This window comes from Prunus avium, chromosome 3 (genome assembly GCF_965620075.1).
Source record: "Prunus avium chromosome 3, drPruAviu1.hap1.1, whole genome shotgun sequence".
Lineage (NCBI taxonomy): Eukaryota > Viridiplantae > Streptophyta > Magnoliopsida > Rosales > Rosaceae > Prunus > Prunus avium.
Window position 1 is genome coordinate 4,488,759 of NC_142286.1, and position 20,453 is coordinate 4,509,211.

Genomic DNA, 20,453 nt, shown 5'->3' on the forward strand with positions numbered 1-20,453 from the left:
CTGCCTAGATACGACCGGTCGCATAGAAGTGAACGACCGGTCGCTAACGAATCTGCCTGAAAACGACCGGTCGCACATAGGAAACGACCGGTCGCCTGCCTCGACGAGCGACGACAATGACGATACGAGTGAAGCGACCGGTCGCCAGGAATGTCACGACCGGTCGCCAGGTGATATTTTGGAATTTTTCGAGCCTCTCTCAGAAGGACATAACAGTGATACTAGCGACTTTCGTACAGATGAAATTGATACAAGACCCCCATCTGCCCTGCCACTGCCTCAATCAAGTTGTGATAATGAGGTACTTTCTAGTGATATGCCTACCTATTCTTTGCCCCCACGTACTACCCGTGGGAAACCTAAAGTACAATATTCTCCTGATATACATGCCAAGTCTAAATATCTCATTAACCATTATATGTCAACTCATCGTTTATCTAAGTCATATGCATCATATTTGTGTCAATTATCTAGTGTATGTGTGCCAACTAAGTTGCAGGATGCTCTATCTGATCAAAACTGGGTAGATGCAATGCATGTTGAGATGGAAGCCTTGAACAAGAATGCTACTTGGGAGATAGTTCCTTTACCAAAAGGAAAAAAGGCAGTTGGGTGCAGATGGGTGTTTACTTTGAAGCACAAGGCTGATGGTTCCATTGACCGTTACAAGGCAAGATTGGTAGCAAAAGGGTATACTCAGACATATGGAGTAGATTACACAAAGACTTTTGCTCCAGTAGCTAAGCTCAACACTGTACGCGTACTCTTATCCTTAGCTGCTAACCGTGACTGGCCGCTGCTACAATTTGATGTCAAAAATGCATTCCTCCATGGTGATCTCAAGGAAGAAATATATATGGATCCTCCGCTAGGTATCCCTGTGACTTCTAAGGAGGGTGTGGTGTGCAAACTACGGAAATCCTTGTATGGATTAAAGCAGTCTCCAAGAGCGTGGTTTGGAAGATTTGCTGCATTTATGAAGAAGTTTGGATATGTGCAAAGTAACTCTGATCATACTTTGTTCCTGAAGCGTCATAAAGGTAAATTGACGGCTTTAATTATTTATGTTGATGATATGATTGTGACTGGAGATGATCATGTAGAGATACAGAGTCTTCAGAAGTATCTGGCTTCTGAGTTCGAGATGAAATCATTGGGTGATTTAAAGTATTTTCTTGGGATTGAAGTTGCCAGATCTAAACATGGTATTTTTCTATCCCAAAGAAAGTATGTTTTGGATTTACTTGCAGAAACTGGAATGTTGGATTGTAAACCGATTGATACCCCTAGTGAGCAGAATCATAAGTTGGGGATATATCCCGATCAAGTTCCAACTGATAAAGAACGTTATCAACGACTTGTGGGGAAGTTGATTTATTTGGCTCATACTCGTCCAGATATTGCGTATGCTGTAAATATAGTGAGTCAGTTTATGCACTCTCCTAGTGTAGATCATATGGGGGCTGTGACTCGTATTTTAAGGTATCTGAAAGTAACTCCTGGCAAGGGGTTAATTTTCTCCAAGTATGGCCATACAAATGTAGAAGGGTATACAGATGCTGATTGGGCAGGTTCAGCCACAGATAGGCGTTCGACATCTGGGTATTTTATGTTTGTGGGTGGCAATCTTGTTACGTGGAGGAGCAAGAAACAAAAGGTGGTGTCTAGATCTAGTGCTGAGGCCGAGTATCGGGGAATGGCCCATGGTGTATCTGAGTTACTATGGTTGAGAAGATTGTTGAAAGACCTTGGTTTTGGGCCTAATAAACCCATGGAGTTATATTGTGACAATACGGCTGCGATTGCAATTGCTCATAATCCTGTACAACATGACCGTACAAAGCATGTGGAGGTTGATCGAAATTTCATTAAGGAAAAGTTGGATGCGCAGATTGTGTCCTTCCCCTTCATCCGTTCAGAGTATCAGTTAGCTGATGTTCTTACGAAAGCTGTTTCTACAAGTATCTTTCTCAACTCGCTTGACAAGTTGGGCATGCGTGACGTCTTTGCTCCAACTTGAGGGGGAGTGTTGGCGAGTCCTAGTCCTATTCTATTTGGGTTTTATTTATTTTACCTTTTGTGTAGATATTATGTAATTAGGATTCCACTTATTTCCTAATTAAACCCTACTAGGGTTTCTAACCTGTATTATAAATACCTCCTTTCGGAGAATGAAATATATCTGAAAATATTCTACCCATGTTATTTGACTATAACATGTGGTTAAGTTTGGGACAGTCTCAATGTTAGACCAACTAGTAGTCGGCTAATTGTCCGTCTCTCTAAAATCTTATCCCTATTCTGGATCTAGAACTTCGGTTCATTTTAACCCTCATGCTTAGCTTGCAAAACTTGGTTGATCATCGTCTTTTATTTGTTTTGTGCATGTTGCCATGATAGAAAATTTTGAAATATCATGCTTCATAGAACCTCTTGTAACACTTCAAACTAGATTTATAGGAATCTTCTGCCTCAGTTTGGTTTGTAATGGACAAAGGACTTGTTAGGAGGTAGAAATTGCTACAGAGACAGAAATGAGGAGAACAAAGTAAAGCAAGGAGAACAACAGGAGACAAGAATGAAAGCAGGAATTGAAAAGCTCAAAACTAACCATTCTAGACTAAGAACGGAGAGCTCTTTCAAGGGCTTTTTTTCTCCTGAATACTTGTACACAAGAACTCTTTTCACCCGTTTGGCTGTTGGTGGAGAAGTACAATATAATTTTTCAATCTTTGCAGCTGAGAACTCTACCCTTAAACCCATCGTCAATGCCATTGAGCTTTACATGGTAAAAGAATTCTTAGAATCAAAGACAAATGAAGAAGATTGTAAGTAATTCTTCCTTAAGTTTCATCGCATCCGATTTAGCGCCTTGATGATTGATTTTAATGACATTTTCTGCTGACCTTCTGAAAATATTAGTTGACGCAATCACGAACATCAAGTCAACTTATAAAATTACAAAGAACTGGCAAGGAGATCCATGTGCCCCGATAGTTTTCTTGTGGAATGGTCTAAATTGTAGCTATCATGAAAATGAGACCCCAAGAATCACATCCTTGTAAGTATCTTCATACAAAATTATTCAAGTCATTCCATTTTAATTCCAAAATTTATGTCCTAATGAAGTTATGGAACATGCAAGCAGGAACTTGTCCTCGAGCGGATTAACAGGGAAGATAGCTGTTGGGTTCATTCTTACACATGATTTATCATGTTATTCACCCTTTATTTTGAGTTAGTTCTTGAAATTTTATAGCATTTTACTTCCTTTTTATGTTTTCATAGATTTTACCTTGGGTAGAATGAAAATGAGCTAAAAATGCATTATTTGTTATAAATTCTGTTTTTGTTCATTTTCGTAGGTCAACTTCTTGGCCTTGGATCAACATGCCCCGGTACTTGGATGAGGTGAAGATCTTCATGAAACTTGTTCCAATAGATGTTGACTACAACATATCCAAATTTGAGCTCCATTGAACAAGTGTAGCCTATCCAACTGATCCTGCATGTTACAACAGCTCCAGAGATTTGTCTTGGGCCAGTTTTTACCTCCATATTGTCATGTTGATTCTTCTTGTTGTTGGAAAAATGGCTCGCATAAGGGATACAAGCTTCTGGAGAAGCGACCGGTCGCTGGGCATTTGCTACCAGTCGTTTTGAAGCAGATTGCAAGTCTGGAACGAAAACAGCGAGCGACTGGTCGCTGAAGACTCTGCCTAAAAGCGACCGGTCGCCGAGTACTAGCGACCGGTCGCTCAGAACCTGCTGTTTCGTTTTCCAAGGTGTTTTTTCAACTCTTTTGTCATGTGCTATCGCTTTCTACCCACTTGCAAGGTCAGTTTAAGTCATTTCTGACTTAAATAAAAGGTGGCAAGTTGCTGGGAAGCTAAGAGAGCAAATTAAGGAAGGATGTTGGCTTGTTTCAAGGAGTACCTACCCTATGGTTCTAGATAGGGTGTGGCTTTCTCTAGATAATTCTCCAATAGTTTAGGCTCATCTCAAAGCTTCTAGATTTCTCCACATATTTCTTTTGCACATTCCACACATTTCTTTAGCACAAATGTGCATTAATTTCAACACAGAGGCATGTTTGTCAAAATAAACTACTGCAGACTTTCTAATCCTCAGTCACATGTAATATACTAAGATGTTGCATTTATGGCCTCTTCATTTGCAGGTTGATCTTCTTCTGAGAGTTCACCATATAAACTTGATTAGCCTTGTAGGATATTGCAATGATAAGACCAACAAAGGGCTCGTTTACGAGTACATGGCCAATGGAAACTTACAAAAACATCTTTCAGGTTTGTTTTCAATTGAAATTCTTCGTTAGCCAAATTCACCATTTCTTTAGGTGAGGTTTCGTTTATGTGGTTATTTTATATATGCAGGTAGCATTTCAAATGTCTTGACTTAGGAAGGTAGACTTCAAATAGCAATAGAGGCTGCCCAAGGTCTGCAACAAAATCATTTTCATAATCCCTTTTTACTAGCAATTTATGTTCATCATTTATAAAAATAAAAATAAAAATAAAAATTTGTGATAAAATCAGTATGAATTTTGCAATGCAGGATTGGAATATATGCACCATGGTTGTACACCACCTATGATCCACAGGGATGTCAAATCATCAAACATCTTGCTAAATGAAAATTTCCAAGCCAAGATATCTGATTTTGGCCTATCTAGAAATTTCACTACGGAGGATGGTACTCATATATTCGCAGTTGTTGCTGGCACTCCTGGGTACCTTGCCCCCGAGTAAGTTTTTGTTACTAGCCTAACGCGCCATTTCATTTGTTCATATCTGAGCCTATTCTCGACTTTATCTATTTCTACGAGTAAGACACTATCATGTCACGTGCCATATCATCTTAATGTTGATCAACTAAAATTCAGGAAACATGTCGATCTTTTAGTATTGTTGTTTTGACATGACTTGTGATGCACGGTTGGCTTGAAGGTACCACGACTCAAACAGGCTAAATGAGAAAAGTGATGTTTATAGCTTTGGGGTTGTACTGTTGGAGATCATCACAGGTCGACCTGTTTATTCAAACACACATGATGAGAGAATTCACATAAGTAACTGGGTTGCTTTCATGCTTTTGAACGGGGACATTTCCGGTATTGTTGATCGGAGGTTAGAGGGAAGTTTCAATGTAAACTCTGTTTGGAAAGCTGCGGAAATAGCAACAGCATGTAAATCAGCAGATGCCATCAAAAGGCCGACCATGAGTGAGGTAGTGATGGGAATAAGGGAATGTTTGGCAACAGAACTAGCTCAAACAAATCAGACTGGCATTGAAACAAATTTAGTACCCATGAAATGCCCCTCAGTTAGGTAGCTATCTTGATAAAATAATGAAAATTGTGGTGTATTGTTTTCCTCTTCCTTTTCTTTCATCAATGTTTTTTTATGCAACTTGATCAATCTCATTGTACTGTGGGCTCTTTGTCTGGGCCTCAATGCATGAGCTAGTCTTAGGTACTTTGTGGCCTGGCCATGGGGCTCTCTTGCTTTTTTCCTGAATGCATCTCAGTTTTCAGACCCAAAGAAAAAATGATATAGACCACTTGATTTCAGGGATTATTATAAGCATGGACATAAAATATTTTATCAGCTTATCTTGTTTTATACTTTATGTACTAAAAGAATCCCTTTTTGTTGGAGAGGGAATGAAATTTCAATTATTCTTAAATCATTTAATAATTTTTTTTTTTTTATCAAATAGAAAAATTTTCATTCATCACTAACACCAAACAAACGATAGAAGTTTACATACGAACGAAGGGCGTTAATGTGGCCTCATTAAAACTTTGCCATCAAAAACCCCCAATAAAGAAAAATCTGATCATGGAAAAAGAGTACCACCGCACCTCAATAATGCAAACAAAAATCTACACCATAATTCTATCCTTATCTAACTGAATGCTTAGCCATGGGGGAGCACGGTCTGTCCAGAAAGGTCGATATCTCACTCTCAGTCCACACTGGGCTAGGCCATGCACCACCCCATTGCCTTTTCAATGTTGATAGTATTTGTCCCACATTGAAAAGTTAAGGGACCAAGCCTGGGTTTATAAGGAATTGGGTTACTCCCCCCATTGTCAATTGGTTTTGTGGTGGAACCTCAACTTTCTTCACTCAGTGCCCAAAACATCCAAACCAGGTGGACCGCTAGAAGCAAACCCACAGATAAAGTTGTCATCATGATCACGACAGCAGCCCCCCATACCCAGTCCACTTTGCTTACGACCCACAGCCCCATCAGAGTTAAGAATAAAATTGGTTTCAACCAATGGGAGCTTGGACCTGTTGAGGTACCAAGGGGAGCTTGGACCACTCCTCACAAGATTTGAACACCGCCAGCATCTCCATTGTGTTTTCCACCATATTATCCAACCGTGTAATATGTTTCCCATGCAAAGAATCATTACGTAATTTCCACACACTCCACACACAACAAGCAAAGCGCTCCAAGTCAGCTTTCGACAACATTGAAGCCACAACCTCAAAAACATCAGCAAAAGTGCCAACCGCCATATTAATTCGCCGAATAAAATAGGTACACTGCCAAAAAAAATTGACTCATTTTACAAGACCATAGAGCATGGTAGGCATCTTCAGGATATTTCCCACACCTTGAGCACACCTGAGATGCAAGCACCCTTCTATTAAATAAATTGACTGCAGTTGGTAGAATTTCAGAACTTGCCCTCCAAATTAGCATTTTAATTTCGTTGGGTACTGCAAGCTTCCAAATTCGCATTCAAAATCCTTCTTGAGCACTCTGATCCGATTCCCCCATTCCAAAATCGTCATCACACTGCCTCACCGCCACACGGTACCCAATCTTTGAGAAAAAACCAATATTTGCTATCCCCCAGCTATGAAACTGATCCTAAGGCAATGCTGGAAATGATATGTCACCACTTAGAACATTTAATAAATTGAATAATAAATATAAAATTTGAGAGTAAAATGGAAATTAAAAAAAACCATTTATCAAACACTGTGTCTCTCCGACAACCATCATACTTCCTTTTCCCCTAACTTTGCAGTGACTTTGACCGAAAAAACTTTGCAGTGACTATGCGTAGCATGTGATAAAAAAAGAAAGATTTTAAATATCTGCACCAAAACAAAAAGATATATATTATTTTAAATATCTAAAATGTTTCTCTCTTATCTTTTCTTCTTTTAATGCGATATTTTCTTGTCGGGTTCTCTCTACATTTGTTCTTCACTTCAATCAAAAGGTTTGGTCCGACTCTTCAATTAATTTTCAAAAACATCAAACATGCACAGAAACGCGTGCTTTCAGGACATGTACTATCTACAAAATGGAAGAAAGCTGGCAGGGTTTGATGGCAACAAGTATCCATTTCTATTTATTGATCCTGACCGTCCATATGGACCGCACCCCAGTCCCAATGCAGGTCGATGATCATCAATACCATTATCATGAGAGAGAACTGTTCCAACTAATTCTCTCTCTAAACATAAATAAAGAGAGCCTCCTCAAATTGTGACTCACAATGCCTCTGATTTGATGCATATTTTGGTGTCCCTTCCTTGATCCTCATTGGGTTTTAGTTTTGCTAATTAAGCCACCGATTTCCATGCCTTATTTGTCCAACCAGTTGGCTATAAGTCAAGAGAGTTTCAGAACCACCAAAATAACTCCATCACATGCAGCTTTGACATGGCTTTAACTCATAATGCCTCCACCTGCTCTATCTTCTCAACTGCCCCATATTTAATATAACCAGAGAAAATTATGTTTTGTCTGCAAATTATTATGGATATATTTTTTTTTAATACAAGCGAAAATTTAAATTACAAGAAAGGGTTTCTTAACACGCTACCCTGAGACCTACAAATCAAAGTCCTTTTTTCCACTCGATTGGACCCTTATTATGGATTTATAAGAAGAAAAATAAGAGTGAAAAGCTAGCAAGACAAAAGGGGCTCAGTGAGTTATGGTGTTTGTATAATTTTTAGTGCTGGTAAAACCAATTGAACTCTCATTTAATGCCTAAACACAAACTCCACCTTCCCTCTTCAAGAGGAAACTTCAAAAGCGTCATTTTCAATGCCCTTATAAAGTCCAGTTTTTCATAGCATTGAGCTTCAAACAAAAGGAAGCTGCTTCACAGAAATGGGCAGCCATAGCCAATACTTGACAGCTGCAGCCTTGGGTTTGGTTTTTGTATGTGCATTGTTTGCAAGTGGTGGAAATGCACAAGAAGCAACCACTCTTGTTCCAGCCATCATGACCTTTGGTGACTCTGCAGTTGATGTGGGCAACAATGACTATCTCCCAACTATCTTCAAGGCTAATTACCCTCCATATGGAAGGGACTTTGTCAACCATCAGCCTACTGGCAGGTTTTGCAATGGGAAGCTAGCCACTGACATCACTGGTAAGTAGAAAATTAGCTTCAAATTGAAGCCTTTCTCTTTCTCCTTTTTTTTTTTTTTTTTCTTTTACAATATGATAGTGTAGACTACTCTAATGTACGGGGAGGGAGCTCAAACTCGGGTGCAACAAGGCGGGCACAATGCATCTGGTGCATAAACAATAATTAATCGCTTCCTAGAGCAAGAAAAGTGATCTTGTTAGAAACACCAACCTGATTGTTTAAGTTTAAGTTGTCTAGTTAAGTTAGTTTCAACTACATAACATAATTAGTTTCTTTATGTAGCTTAACCTTTCTTACAGGAACAGAATTTTAAAAGTATATATCTTTCTGTAACCAGATTAATTGTTGATAATGATCATTAATTTCTTTATGATTAATTAGCTGCATTTGGGATTGATTGATATTAATGTTAGAGGGACCATGTTAAATAATTGATCAAATCTTATGGTTGTTCATGTGTCAATTACCACCAGTCTCAACTTATGCCGCATCATGCAGTAAGCTATTGTAGTTAGAAATTATAATATGACTCCTCCAGCATTAATCTGGGATTGGATTAGCAGTTAATTAGACTATCCAAGCGTCTTAGTTAACTGGTAAAAACATGCTAATCTGAGTTTCTTTATGCAGCTGACACTCTGGGGTTCACGACTTACCCACCGGCATACCTTAGCCCACAGGCATCAGGGAAGAACCTTCTGATTGGAGCCAACTTCGCTTCAGCTGCATCCGGTTATGACGAAAGAGCAGCAACTCTAAATGTAAAATTCCAATCTTAGTTATGACAGTTAATTTTACACCTATGTACATGTTAATTTCACATGTTTCACACAAAACAATTGAACTTGTTGTGGCAGCATGCAATCCCATTGTCCCAGCAGCTACAATATTTCAGGGAATATCAGGGTAAGCTAGCCAAGGTAGCAGGCAGTAAGAAAGCAGCATCCATCATCAAGGATGCACTCTATTTATTGAGTGCTGGCAACAGTGACTTTCTTCAGAACTATTATGTCAACCCTTATCTTAACAGAGCCTACACTCCTGAGCAATATTCCTCTATCCTTGTTGGCCTCTTCTCAAGCTTTGTTAAGGTATCTTGTCATTGGTGCTTCTCTTTATTAATCTCCTCTTTTGAAAAAAAAAAAAAGTGGTTAAAATTGTATGTTGTGATTTCTGATAGCGAAACTAAGGGCTCGTTTGAGAGGGATGATTTCAAATCAAGGAATTCAGTTAATGTCTATCTAGTGTTTTATAGTTTATTTTTAACTAATTTGCCTTATTAGCATTTCCCAATCTTTTCTTTGAAATCATTTCATTCAAATGGATCTTAACTAAGATTTTGATGCTTCCTTGAAAAACTAGGATTTGTATGGCTCGGGAGCCAGGAAAATTGGTGTGACTTCACTCCCTCCATTGGGTTGCCTTCCAGCCGCAATCACCTTATTTGGATCCCATGAGCAAGGGTGCGTGGATAGAATCAACTCTGATGCCCAAGGGTTCAATAAGAAGATAAGCTCCGCCGCAGCAAATCTCCAAAAGCAACTTCCTGGCCTTAAGATCGTCATCTTCGACATTTTCAAGCCTCTCTATGATGTGATTAAAGCCCCATCGAATTACGGTACTAAACTAAACTAAAATTTCAACCCAAGTAGCCTAACAAAATAGATACTTGAGAAATAATATATAATTGTTTTTTCTATGGATATTTTTTGTAGGGTTTGCGGAAGCAAGGAGAGGTTGCTGTGGAACTGGGATTGTAGAGACAACATCACTGCTGTGCAATCCAAATTCGATTGGAACTTGTTCGAATGCGACTCAATACGTGTTCTGGGATAGCGTCCATCCATCTCAAGCTGCTAATCAAGTTCTTGCTGATGCATTGATTATCCAGGGCATCTCCCTCATTGGATGAAGATATATATGGATCTTTCCGTCTCTTTAAAATGTTGAAGACTGTTACTACTTGCTTTTTAGGTTACTATGTTTACAAAGATAGTGATGCAAAAGATTAATGAGTTGCATGCAATTTATTAATTAATTACAAAAGAAGTTTGAGAAGATCAACAAATGGTTCAGAAATCTACTCACTGATTTTGTTTTCTTCTACTAAGATGTGATTTGCATAAATTGTTTGCTTCGTTAATTGAGGAAAAGTAAAACCAAACAAGAGATCTCAGGGAGAGAGAGAGAGAGAGAGAGAGAGAGAGAGAGAGAGAGAGAGAGAGAGAGAGAGACCTAATCTATAGCAAACAAGAAAACAGAAGCACAAACCAGAAAAAGCTAAACGTTATATTCAAATTGATTAGTACTGAAGAGTCTAAGTGCTGGTCTCGCCTTACTGAAGAGATTTACAGAAGCAATCAATTGTACAGCATCTTTTCCAAATTACACGCAGAGAGAACGAAATGCTTTGACAGAAACTGAACTAGTAAGTAACAAGACATATAGCAAAGGTAAAATGCCACCAGTTTTCAGGTCAAGTAAGAGCGGCACTTTGCAAAAACAGGGCGATGATCTGCACTAGTCCTACTACCATTTGCCACCTTCAAAACTTGAGCTTCTTTGACAGAGTTGTTCATCTCCAACAGCATTTCTGACGTTCTTGTTATCTGTGCTGCATGCGCACGCTACAAGGAAGAGAGAGAGAGAGAGAGCACATAACACAAGAATTATTGACAGTCTCGTGAAAAAATAAATAAAAATCCTCTGAATGAAGTACTCACAGACCTCAAGATTCTCAGAAAGAGGGTGGTGACGAGCCCTTGAAGTTGTTTTGGAGTTCTCAGCTCTGCTTCCTGTAGCTGCTGATCTTGAACATCCCGTGGGTCCACTCTGTTTGTAACCCTTCTTCCTGTTGCCAGCTTCATGACCTCCATGATTCACAGAGTTCATATCTTGGGCATGAACATTACACTTACCATATGTCCTCGACTGTAAAACAGGTGAAAAGAAATTTATATCAGTTCAATCCATAACAAAGCCAGCATAGGACAAGAACATTGTGAAAGCCTTTACATATCAACAGAGTCTTATGAGTTCTAAGATGGCACTTTGTGAGTGGTTAAAACAAAATTATGTGACTGTAACTGAAAAAAAATGAAAAACTTAACTTACATTCTTTTGGAAATTCTCATTCTTGGTGCTACCCCCCCACTGTACTTGTCTGGATGGAATCTGCGGCATCATAAATCAAGTAAGAATAACTTGCTGAGACTAAATACACAAGCAGAAACTCACACACACACACAAATATATATAATATCTATTAGCAAATAAGGTGGATTACTTACCCATGGGAAGTTTTGTGACACCAAAGGATGCTGTGCATCAACGTTAGTACCAAAAGTTTGATACATGACCGGTTGGTGTAGCGGAGGAGACATAGGAGGGCTAGGGGAAACGCTGTACTGGAGTGGGGGGAGGATAGTCCAGTTTGGAGGTTGGAAAGATCTTTGTGGCAATTGATGATAAAAGTAATTTTGCAGATCTCTGCAGCGATCTTCTTTGCGTTGAGCTACAGCCACATACAGTTTTCTGCCTTCGAAAATGGTTCCTGACAAAAACAAACTCAAATCACAGAGGTGTAAACCAAATACAGCTTTAAGAAGACAAGAAGCAGGAAAAGAGACACAATGAGTTTACCATTAAGAGTATTGAGAGCCTTTACAGCTTCTTCAGGAGTTGAGAAACAAACAAAGCCAAATCCTTTGCTCCTCCCGTTATCATAGCACATCACTTTAACCGATTCTATCTTCCCAAAGGCACTAAAGTGCTTTTCTAATTTTTTATTGTCAACATATTCAGCTAAATTCTTAACGTAGAGATTCGAAGACCTAAGTTTCTCAATCGGACTGTTGAGCATCTCATTGTTACAATTTAGAAGCTTTTCCCTCTCAGCTTTCTTTTGAGCCCTTCCTACAAACAAATGTTTTGTTCCTGATCCACATTTTGATTTTGCTTATTAGAGAAAGTTTCAGGCATAATAATGTTACAGACAAAACAAACTAAAATGAGATGAAGAAAGTTGGAGGTTTACCCAGCAGTGCACCATTCATGGCCTCAATCGCCTTCTTAGCCTCTTCTGGGGACTCAAAATTAACAAACCCAAAACCCCTTGACTTCCCGTTGGCATCCTTCATGATGGCAAGACTATCAACCCTTCCATACAGAGAGAACTTCTCTTCAAGCAGATCCTCAGTTACATCTTCGTCCAGATTTTTCACATACAGATTTGTAAATTCTGATAGCCTCTCACTTTTCTTGACAAATTTTGACACATATCTAAAGAGAAATGACAGGACAGAAAACAATTACAACAGCATAAATTTATTGACAAATAAATCATTTTAACAAAAGCGGAAACTATAGGAGAGTCCTTTATATCAATATATAAACTCAGAACCTTTAAGAAACACATGTAACCATCCAGGTTATACAGAATAGAACAATTTTTGGATAACACACATTGCCCAAGAACATCATAAACAATCAACACCAGGAAGACAAGCATATCGAAGGAATAACCATGACCTTGTAGATCATTACTTGTCATTAAAACAATGATCCATTGAGGGCCATCCATTGAAGTTTATTCAGTCAAGAACATTCGAAAGTAAGAAACACAGAACAAAGGAAACAGAGGGCTTACAAATTCTTCCCCATAATAACAGTATCATTCAGAGCACTGACAGCAGCCATAGCTGAATCCTCTGTGTCAAACTGGACGAACCCAAAACCCTTGCTCTTCCCATTTTCTTCAGCTACCTTGCAAGAGAGTATAGTCCCAAAATCGCCAAACATGTCCTGCAACTGAGTGCTGGTGACTGAAGTGTCAAGGTTCTTCACAAAGATATTGGCAATACCAGTTTTTCTTGGAAGAGCATCCCTTTGAGACCACATTATTCTCATGGTTTTCCCCTTCAATTCAGTGTGATTCAGACAAGCCATAGCCTTGGATGCTGATCAAAACAGATAACTCAAAGTAAACAGACGCATCAAAGATCAAATATAACGTATCAAAAAAGGTGGTGCAGAAATCAAACATGAAAGCAGACATAAGAAACTCAGAGAGTAAGAAATCTGGCCAAGAAACAAAAAAACATACATGCAAATATGCAAACAGAGGAGGAGATCTAACTAGAGAATCCAAACAGAGAAGTTGAGCAGAAGAAACAAAACCACCAAGAACCCATTTCAGAAAAATGAAAGTTGGTTCGCCATTAAGCAAGAAAATGCAACCAAAATAACATGAAACAAAGCCACCGAATACCGAATACCCATTTCAGACACTTGAGTAACCAAGAATGCTATTACAAAAAGACATAAAACCCAAGAAACGAAACCACCCAAAACCCATTTCAGGAAAATGAAAGTTGGTTCACCATTAAGCAAGAAAATCCCCCCCCAAAAAAAAAGAGAAAAAAGAGCAACTAAGAGCTAGACAAAAGATCCCTAGCCACTAGAACCAAAATAAAAGCCAGTAGAAAACCCATTTCACAGAATCGAAAACTACAAGGAACCATAAGCAAAAAACAGCCAATATAACGAAGATACAGTCACATAACAAGAGAAATCTACAGAAGAAGCAGAGCTACTATACATTGTCAAACAGAAAACGAAGACGAAAGAGTGGGGTTTTGAGTGTCGTTTCCGTTACCATGGGAGTGAGAGTAGAAGTTGACGTAGGCGTAGCGAAGGGACTCGCCTGAGTGAGCGTTACGGCAGAGGCGAACTGAGGCAATGGGGCCGATGAAACGAAACGTTCCGAGGAGGTCATCTTCCGTGACCTGTGGGTCCAGGTCACCCACATACAGCGAGACCTTCTGCAGAGGATCAACCGGCGGTAGCGGTAGCCGCAGTAGCGGTGGTTTTGGTGGTGGTGGTGGCGGCGGCATTGGGGTTCTTGCGTCTGACGCCTCTGACGCCATTTCCTTGCTGCTCAAGAATCACAGAGTACAGAGCTCAGAGAGAGAGAGGGAGAGGGAGAGAGAGAGAGAGAGAGAGTTTTGTTTGTTTGTAATAACGGTGAGGATGGCGTGTGTGTACTGTACGATATATAAAAGCGAATGCGAAGGAGGAATTTGTACGGACGGAACTCACTCGCTTCGAGTAGGATTTACAGAGTCTACTCGCTTTGGTTATAGCTTTGGATTCTGGGAATGCTGAGCGTCGCGAAGGGCGGGAAATGGCTGAACGACGCCGTTTAAGTGGAGGCGTTTCTTCGTTCACGTGCATGTGCGATACAGCTGTCATCCCATTCAAGAGGTTCCAAGGATAAATTTGTCAATTCATAACTTGGACGGCTGGGATTGTAATGGATTGTTTGTGAAGAAGATCAATCTAACCGATTTCTAACTGAATCGGTTAGGATTAAACCATGTAAGAAAAAGAGGAAGGCAGGCTAGCGACACCCCCACACAATTTTGTTAGAAAAGACTTCAATTTGAAGTGCCCAAAATATTAGGAAGGCTCTCAAACCGCAAGTGAATTGGCAAAAGCATAACGAGTCAATCAATGAGATACATTGACTTCTTGAAATATATATCGTTTTTGCATTAATTCACTTCACACAATTTGTTAAATAATTTACTTTTTTTTAACTTGAAGAATTTTAATCTCTATCAATAAGAGAGAGATTAGGGAAATTAATCATGGTAATGTAATGTTGAGAACTACTGGGTCATTACATTAGTGAGTCCATTGTCACATAATTGCCATCACATAAGTTCTTTGAAAATGTAGCCGTGCTTCCCTATCTATTGATGAAGCATTTGGTGGATGGAGGAAGAAAAAAAAATTGTTCATTCATTAAAAGGATGATAATTCAATTTTAATTTAATCGACATGGGATTTGATTTTAATTCTTGGTTAAATTGCAGGTTGGATTGTAAAATCTACAAATCGACCAATACGATCAACAGATTAAGGATTTATATTCAAAATGTTCTTAAAAAAAAGGATTTATATTCAAAATGTTCCCTAATGCATTGTCGATTAACCCGACGTTACTGTCAAAAGTGAACAACTGTAATTGGAAAGATTTCTGCAAATCATGTAAGTTTGTTGTATACAAATCCATGGTAGTAAAGGAAACTCCAATGTATATAATGGAATGTTCATTCAAAAGAGAACTCAAAGCACTCCTCGTCAATTGAACTGCTTTTGTATTTTGCTCAATTAGTTCCTAACTAGCTTCAAATGACAAAATATGGTAAACTGGTATTGATTTGCTAACTTCTTAACTATATGATTCACATGTGTGTATATAAACCCGATGATGATGAAGAACTAAGATGCTGATGCTGATTTTCTGTGTACCTTGGGCGTTGCACCGCGAGAGCTCATCAAAGCTTCAGCATATTTCACCAACTCAGCTTTCTCGGTAGAATCTGAGTCTTGATCAGATTTGAGGGGCAAATCTGCAGAACCTTCCCTGCTGAAGGTCTTATACCATGAGGAGGATCCGACGTCGCTATTTCTTTGAACACTTTGTACATCCTTGATATCCTGCTGCTTTGGACTCCTCCATCTGGGAAGATCTAAAGAAGCTCTAGATGAACTACGTGAAGTTGCAAATACGTTACTCTGACCCTCAGGCCCAGCATAAGCTGCTGTTGATTTACTTGAGCTGCAATATGGAGACTCGTTATCTTCTGCATATCCAGTTCTATCTGTTGACAAAACCCGGTTTTGGTAATGAACGTCTTTACCAAGTAGGAGTCTCCTTAGCTTGTTGAACAATTTGCTCTTACTGGTGGTGTTGGTTTTTGTTGCTGATGAATTATCAACAGAAAAATCATCAAACTCCGGAGAGTCTGTAAAAAAGGAAGCATGGGAGGATGACCATTGATCAGAATCAAAGTCGACCATCATCCCCTTCTCCCCCATCCCTTCAGTGTTTGCATATTCAACTATTAGCTGTTTGGCTTTCTCCTCCGATCTTGGGCTTAGTGATTTACTTAAGTCCCTTGCCGCTGTTTTACCAGTTGGGGGCTGAAAATTCCGCAGCTCATACCGTAAGCAAGCATTTATCCACCGGAGGTAAACTAATTCTTCAACATCAGAACATCGATCAACTTGGAGTTGCTGAATTTCCTTAGTCAAATCTTCATTTTCTTGTCTTAAACGCACGCTCGCTTCCTTCAATGCTTCTGCCTGTAACAAATTGTACAACGTAAATTTTAAAAGTAATGATCAAGGGAAGCCGGGAAAACAATGAAAGAATATGATCAGCTAATTACCTCTGGATCTTCCAAGATAGAATTTGCAAGGATTTGTGTGGACTCCAAAGTACGAGCCAATTCAGAATTTTCTATTTGCAATTGAAAATTAGACTTTCTCAATTCTTCAGCTTCACCCTCCAAATCTTTTAGCCTTCTTAGCTTCAATTGAATCTCGGAATTATCAGCAGCTTCACTATCGTGAAACTTCTCAACTCTTTTCTTAAGAGTTAAGATCTGTTCCTTGTTCTGTTCAGCTTCGAATCTGAGTTTCTTTTTTAGAATCTTGATTTTGGCCCTAGTAGCCTCAAGCTCAGCCACCACTTTTGCATGATCAGCCACTTGTGCCTCCAGTCTTCGGTTCTCTGCCTCTAAAGACTCAATCTTGAGAGTGAAAAGCTTAGCCTCCATGGTGTTTATCTTTAACTGATTTTGGAGCTCCATAACAGCAGTCTCCTGCTCTTTCAGGCCATAATACTCGAGCAACTGGACCTCAAGATTCCGCTCCCTCTCTCGAAGCATTCTGACTGTGCTTCTGAGGTGTCTGATTTCTTGTTCATGTTCTTCCATTTCTGAAGTTCTAAACGCTTTTGGAGTGTCTACATCTGACCTAGGCGTTTCAACATTCATCCTTGGAGAAAACCCAGAATTTGCAGCAGCAAAGTCAAATTCCTTCACAAGATCATTGAACACTGGCAAGAGTAATCCATCTTTACCTCCACCATGTTTACTGCATGGAGAAACGCTGGATGTGCAATTACCAGCACAGACCTTTGGGATGTATGTCTCTTCCTGGTAAAAAAACAAAGAAATGCTTAGTTCACTGATATTAAATTTAACAGGAACAAAGCCACTCATTTGGTTCTTCATAACTATGATCAAGATGAAATACAGATATATTCCCTCTCATGGTCAAAAAATGAAGGAACAAAGATTTGCAATAGAATGGATTTCATTAGTCACAGCAAAACGCATTACAATATTCAGGAAGCAATCGCTAGACAAACGAACAGTTGAAAAATTAGTGCATGATCAAGTTACGTACTTGCAATCAACCTTCTATGTTTGGTTTCCACCACAAATATTAAGGGAAAATAGGGGCAAAGAATGAATGAGAAATTCCATAATCGTATCTTTAGTTTCTATAATTGGAAAAGTAATCCTTCATCATTCAAGTGAGACAATTAGTTGGATAATCATGAACCTATCACACCAATATAAATCACCTCTTTCTTTATATAAATCATCTCTTCCCTTATATAAATCATCTCTTCCTTTATATAAATCAGATGGAATGCTATCACACCAATAAAATCCTTCAGAACTGATTTTCGTTTTTTATGGTAAAGCTACATCAGCATGTAGAAATAATCTGCTCATATAAGACTTTCTGATCAAGCAACAAAATCATTATTACTGGAAAATTTTGAAATCAATCGAAAACAAAAACAGAGATTTCATAGTGAATATAACTAAGACTTTATGATCCATCTAAACATACATATTTTTCTGAGGCAATTGAAGCATTGCATGAACTGTGTGATTTCCTTGTCACATTAAGGTCATCCTTTCGCCGATGTCTTACTCCTGGATCAACTTCACTTTCTTTATCTACATACATAATATGATCAAGATGATGAGTAATCGAAAACCAAGCAAACAAAGAAAAACTCAACCGAAGGAGATCAATCTAAGGTGAGAAGACAAACCCGAAGAGCACGGCGAGCGTGGAGGAGGCAGGGAGGGCTTGGTCCTTTTGATTTTGAGACGAGAAAAGAGAAATCCAGCAAAAGAGAGAGCAAAAGCCACCCCAAATTTCAACAGAAGAGGCTTTATGTCCCTGTTCTTTCCCAGCACCATATTAAAAACCCCCTAATTGAAAAGCATTAGCCACATAGTTTAGAGAATGATTATGGTTCCTCATCTTCATCATCGTCCATCTACATGAACATGACCCATGAACTCATGTCAGATTAAACCAAACGAGAGAAATTATTAAAGAAGTAAACCCTTACTAAACCTTAACCCAAAAGAATAAACATGAACCATATCATATGAATTAAACCAAAAATGACAACAACAAAAATTCAAATAAAATTAAAAGCCTGATTTTGATCAAAGTTTATACCAGAAACAGAAAAGAATCACATAACCCATTACAGATTAAGCCAAAAAAAATCACAGGAATTAAAAACAAAGCCAAACCCATCTCAATTCAAAAGCGTCTCTACATACCCAGAACAGAGAAAATTTCATATAGCTCATCATGTCAGATTGGCAAAGAAAAAAAAAACATAAAATAGCAAAAGTAAGCAAGACCCTTTTGAATTTATGGTGATTCAAAATGAAACGAGAACTTACAATTATTTAAGGGAGCGTTTCTCGAAGGCACTGAATCAGTAAGGATAAAAAACACAGTAAACGTTTTGATTTGGTCTGTGATTTAAATTTCAGTTGAGGATTTGTTTGTCTCTCTCGTGGGCTGATGAAACAGTTGGTAAAGTATAAAACAAAATCTTACATGAAAATCTTTTTTAAATACAATGTTCAGAAACATCCGCCACTAATTGTTGTCTTATGTCATGTTGGATGTGATGTACAAAAAAGCAGGTCAGAGAGAGGGGGAGGAATGAGAATCTGCTTCCAGGTGGACAAACCAAAAGAAAAAGAAAGAAAACAGGGTTTGTTTTGTTGGAATCTCTCAAATGGAGGAGGAGAAGAAAAATGGAGGGTTTATGGTAAATTTAGAAGGTTTGGTTTTGGACTTTGATGAAAGTACTGGATAGCCTATAAGGCTATAATTAAGAGCGCCCTCTGTTCTCTTGTTGTTTACAGTTTTCTTTTCCCTCCATTTACAAACTATATATTGAGTGGGTGAGAAGGTGGGGAACCTGGAATTTATTATTGGGTTTCTTTTTTTATATATATAAGATATATTCTACTTTAATCTAATCTAAATTATCGAGACGGAGATTCAGGTGCAGAAGCACATCCGTTCTAGTCAATTTGGCTAAGCCTATTTCTGCTATTATTAGGTTTTATTTTTAAAAAATGGAAAACAAAAAAAACAAAAAAGACCAACAAAAAAAAAAAAAGAGGTGTGGACTTAGGTCAACAAGTATGGAAATTACAGAGCTTTAGTGCTTAAGATTTATACTTTGACCAAGAATTAAAAAATTAGATTTAGTTTCCTTATATTTAGTTATTCTTTTATTTTAAGATGTTGTTTTTCCGTTTTCATTCTTGTTCTTTGAAATCCAAATCATTATTGTTCAATTATTTCAATAAAATATTAGGTCCTTCTTATGCACATAGTAATTTCATTAAAATATTGCATAAAGCATACGTTTCTGAAAAAGGTGTTATGTACTTTTTACAAATGTTGAACAATTTAATAACAAGTTATTACGACCGCGTTGGTGGTGACTAACCATAGCATTATTCTTTTAATAATTATTTTTTTTTGGTTCAAAATTCTTAGAGTTTTCCCTTCGGAGTGGACAATCAAAGTTTTCAATATGAACACGCTTAGTTAAAGTAGATGCGAAACACGTGATGTCCGCTACGGTTAATTGTGGGATTTATCTGGATTTATAGTTAATTGTAGTGATGTGGATTAATAATTTTAGTGCGGTTTTTATCTGCGTTAATTTTACTTTTAGTATATTAGTTTATTACTCTCTTGTAATTGGTTTTTTAAATATCTTTAATTGTACTGTTAAAGTTTATTTAAAGAAATTTCCTTTTAAGAAAAACAAAAATTAAATGTGAAACACGTGAAATAAAAAAAGTAAAGGGAC

The 20,453-nt window shown here is 38.2% G+C and overlaps 3 protein-coding genes and 1 pseudogene across 4 annotated transcripts; 2 read left to right on the forward strand and 2 right to left on the reverse strand.

The window, feature by feature from the left end:
* Positions 1–2,578: 2,578 nt before the first annotated feature.
* LOC148295481 (putative LRR receptor-like serine/threonine-protein kinase At1g51880) lies at positions 2,579–5,378 on the forward strand (annotated as a pseudogene).
* A 2,617-nt stretch (positions 5,379–7,995) lies between these two features.
* LOC110744653 (GDSL-like Lipase/Acylhydrolase superfamily protein) lies at positions 7,996–10,534 on the forward strand. Its single transcript, XM_021944663.2, has 5 exons — positions 7,996–8,434; positions 9,065–9,195; positions 9,292–9,525; positions 9,797–10,052; positions 10,150–10,534. Exons 1-5 carry the CDS (start codon positions 8,170–8,172, stop codon positions 10,344–10,346), a joined length of 1,083 nt encoding a protein of 360 aa, XP_021800355.2. The 5' UTR covers positions 7,996–8,169; the 3' UTR covers positions 10,347–10,534.
* Positions 10,535–10,694: 160 nt separating this feature from the next.
* LOC110744470 (polyadenylate-binding protein 6-like) lies at positions 10,695–14,466 on the reverse strand. Its single transcript, XM_021944487.2, has 8 exons — positions 14,091–14,466; positions 13,083–13,392; positions 12,471–12,715; positions 12,077–12,370; positions 11,725–11,987; positions 11,549–11,608; positions 11,162–11,365; positions 10,695–11,061 (listed from the first exon to the last, which is right to left on the reverse strand). Exons 1-8 carry the CDS (start codon positions 14,359–14,361, stop codon positions 10,906–10,908), a joined length of 1,803 nt encoding a protein of 600 aa, XP_021800179.2. The 5' UTR covers positions 14,362–14,466; the 3' UTR covers positions 10,695–10,905.
* Positions 14,467–15,580: 1,114 nt separating this feature from the next.
* On the reverse strand, positions 15,581–19,408 carry AR791 (actin binding protein family). 2 transcript variants are annotated; one of them, XM_021944935.2, is made up of 5 exons: positions 19,015–19,408; positions 18,363–18,593; positions 18,155–18,264; positions 16,675–17,445; positions 15,581–16,588 (listed from the first exon to the last, which is right to left on the reverse strand). In XM_021944935.2, exons 2-5 carry the CDS (start codon positions 18,511–18,513, stop codon positions 15,722–15,724), a joined length of 1,899 nt encoding a protein of 632 aa, XP_021800627.1. In that variant the 5' UTR covers positions 18,514–18,593; positions 19,015–19,408; the 3' UTR covers positions 15,581–15,721. The 2 variants fall into 2 exon arrangements, with proteins under 2 accessions (XP_021800627.1, XP_021800694.1); XM_021945002.2 differs by lacking the exon at positions 19,015–19,408 and adding an exon at positions 18,889–18,988.
* Positions 19,409–20,453: the final 1,045 nt, after the last annotated feature.

What these genes read in the sequence shown, in the direction of transcription:
- AR791 (XM_021944935.2), bottom strand. Translation starts at nt 18,513, where the DNA reads ATGGTGCTGGGAAAGAACAGGGACATAAAGCCTCTTCTGTTGAAATTT. An exon ending in ACGCTCGCCGTGCTCTTCGG is followed by an intron (nt 18,265 to 18,362) that starts GTTTGTCTTCTC and finishes TTATGTATGTAG; the next exon opens with ATAAAGAAAGTGAAGTTGAT. An exon ending in CAATTGCCTCAGAAAAATAT is followed by an intron (nt 17,446 to 18,154) that starts GTATGTTTAGAT and finishes TTTTTTTACCAG; the next exon opens with GAAGAGACATACATCCCAAA.
- LOC110744653 (XM_021944663.2), top strand. Translation starts at nt 8,170, where the DNA reads ATGGGCAGCCATAGCCAATACTTGACAGCTGCAGCCTTGGGTTTGGTT. An exon ending in AAAGAGCAGCAACTCTAAAT is followed by an intron (nt 9,196 to 9,291) that starts GTAAAATTCCAA and finishes TTGTTGTGGCAG; the next exon opens with CATGCAATCCCATTGTCCCA. An exon ending in TAAAGCCCCATCGAATTACG is followed by an intron (nt 10,053 to 10,149) that starts GTACTAAACTAA and finishes TATTTTTTGTAG; the next exon opens with GGTTTGCGGAAGCAAGGAGA.
- LOC110744470 (XM_021944487.2), bottom strand. Translation starts at nt 14,361, where the DNA reads ATGGCGTCAGAGGCGTCAGACGCAAGAACCCCAATGCCGCCGCCACCA. An exon ending in GTTATTATGGGGAAGAATTT is followed by an intron (nt 12,716 to 13,082) that starts GTAAGCCCTCTG and finishes ATTTCTCTTTAG; the next exon opens with ATATGTGTCAAAATTTGTCA. An exon ending in GGCTCTCAATACTCTTAATG is followed by an intron (nt 11,988 to 12,076) that starts GTAAACTCATTG and finishes TGTTTTTGTCAG; the next exon opens with GAACCATTTTCGAAGGCAGA.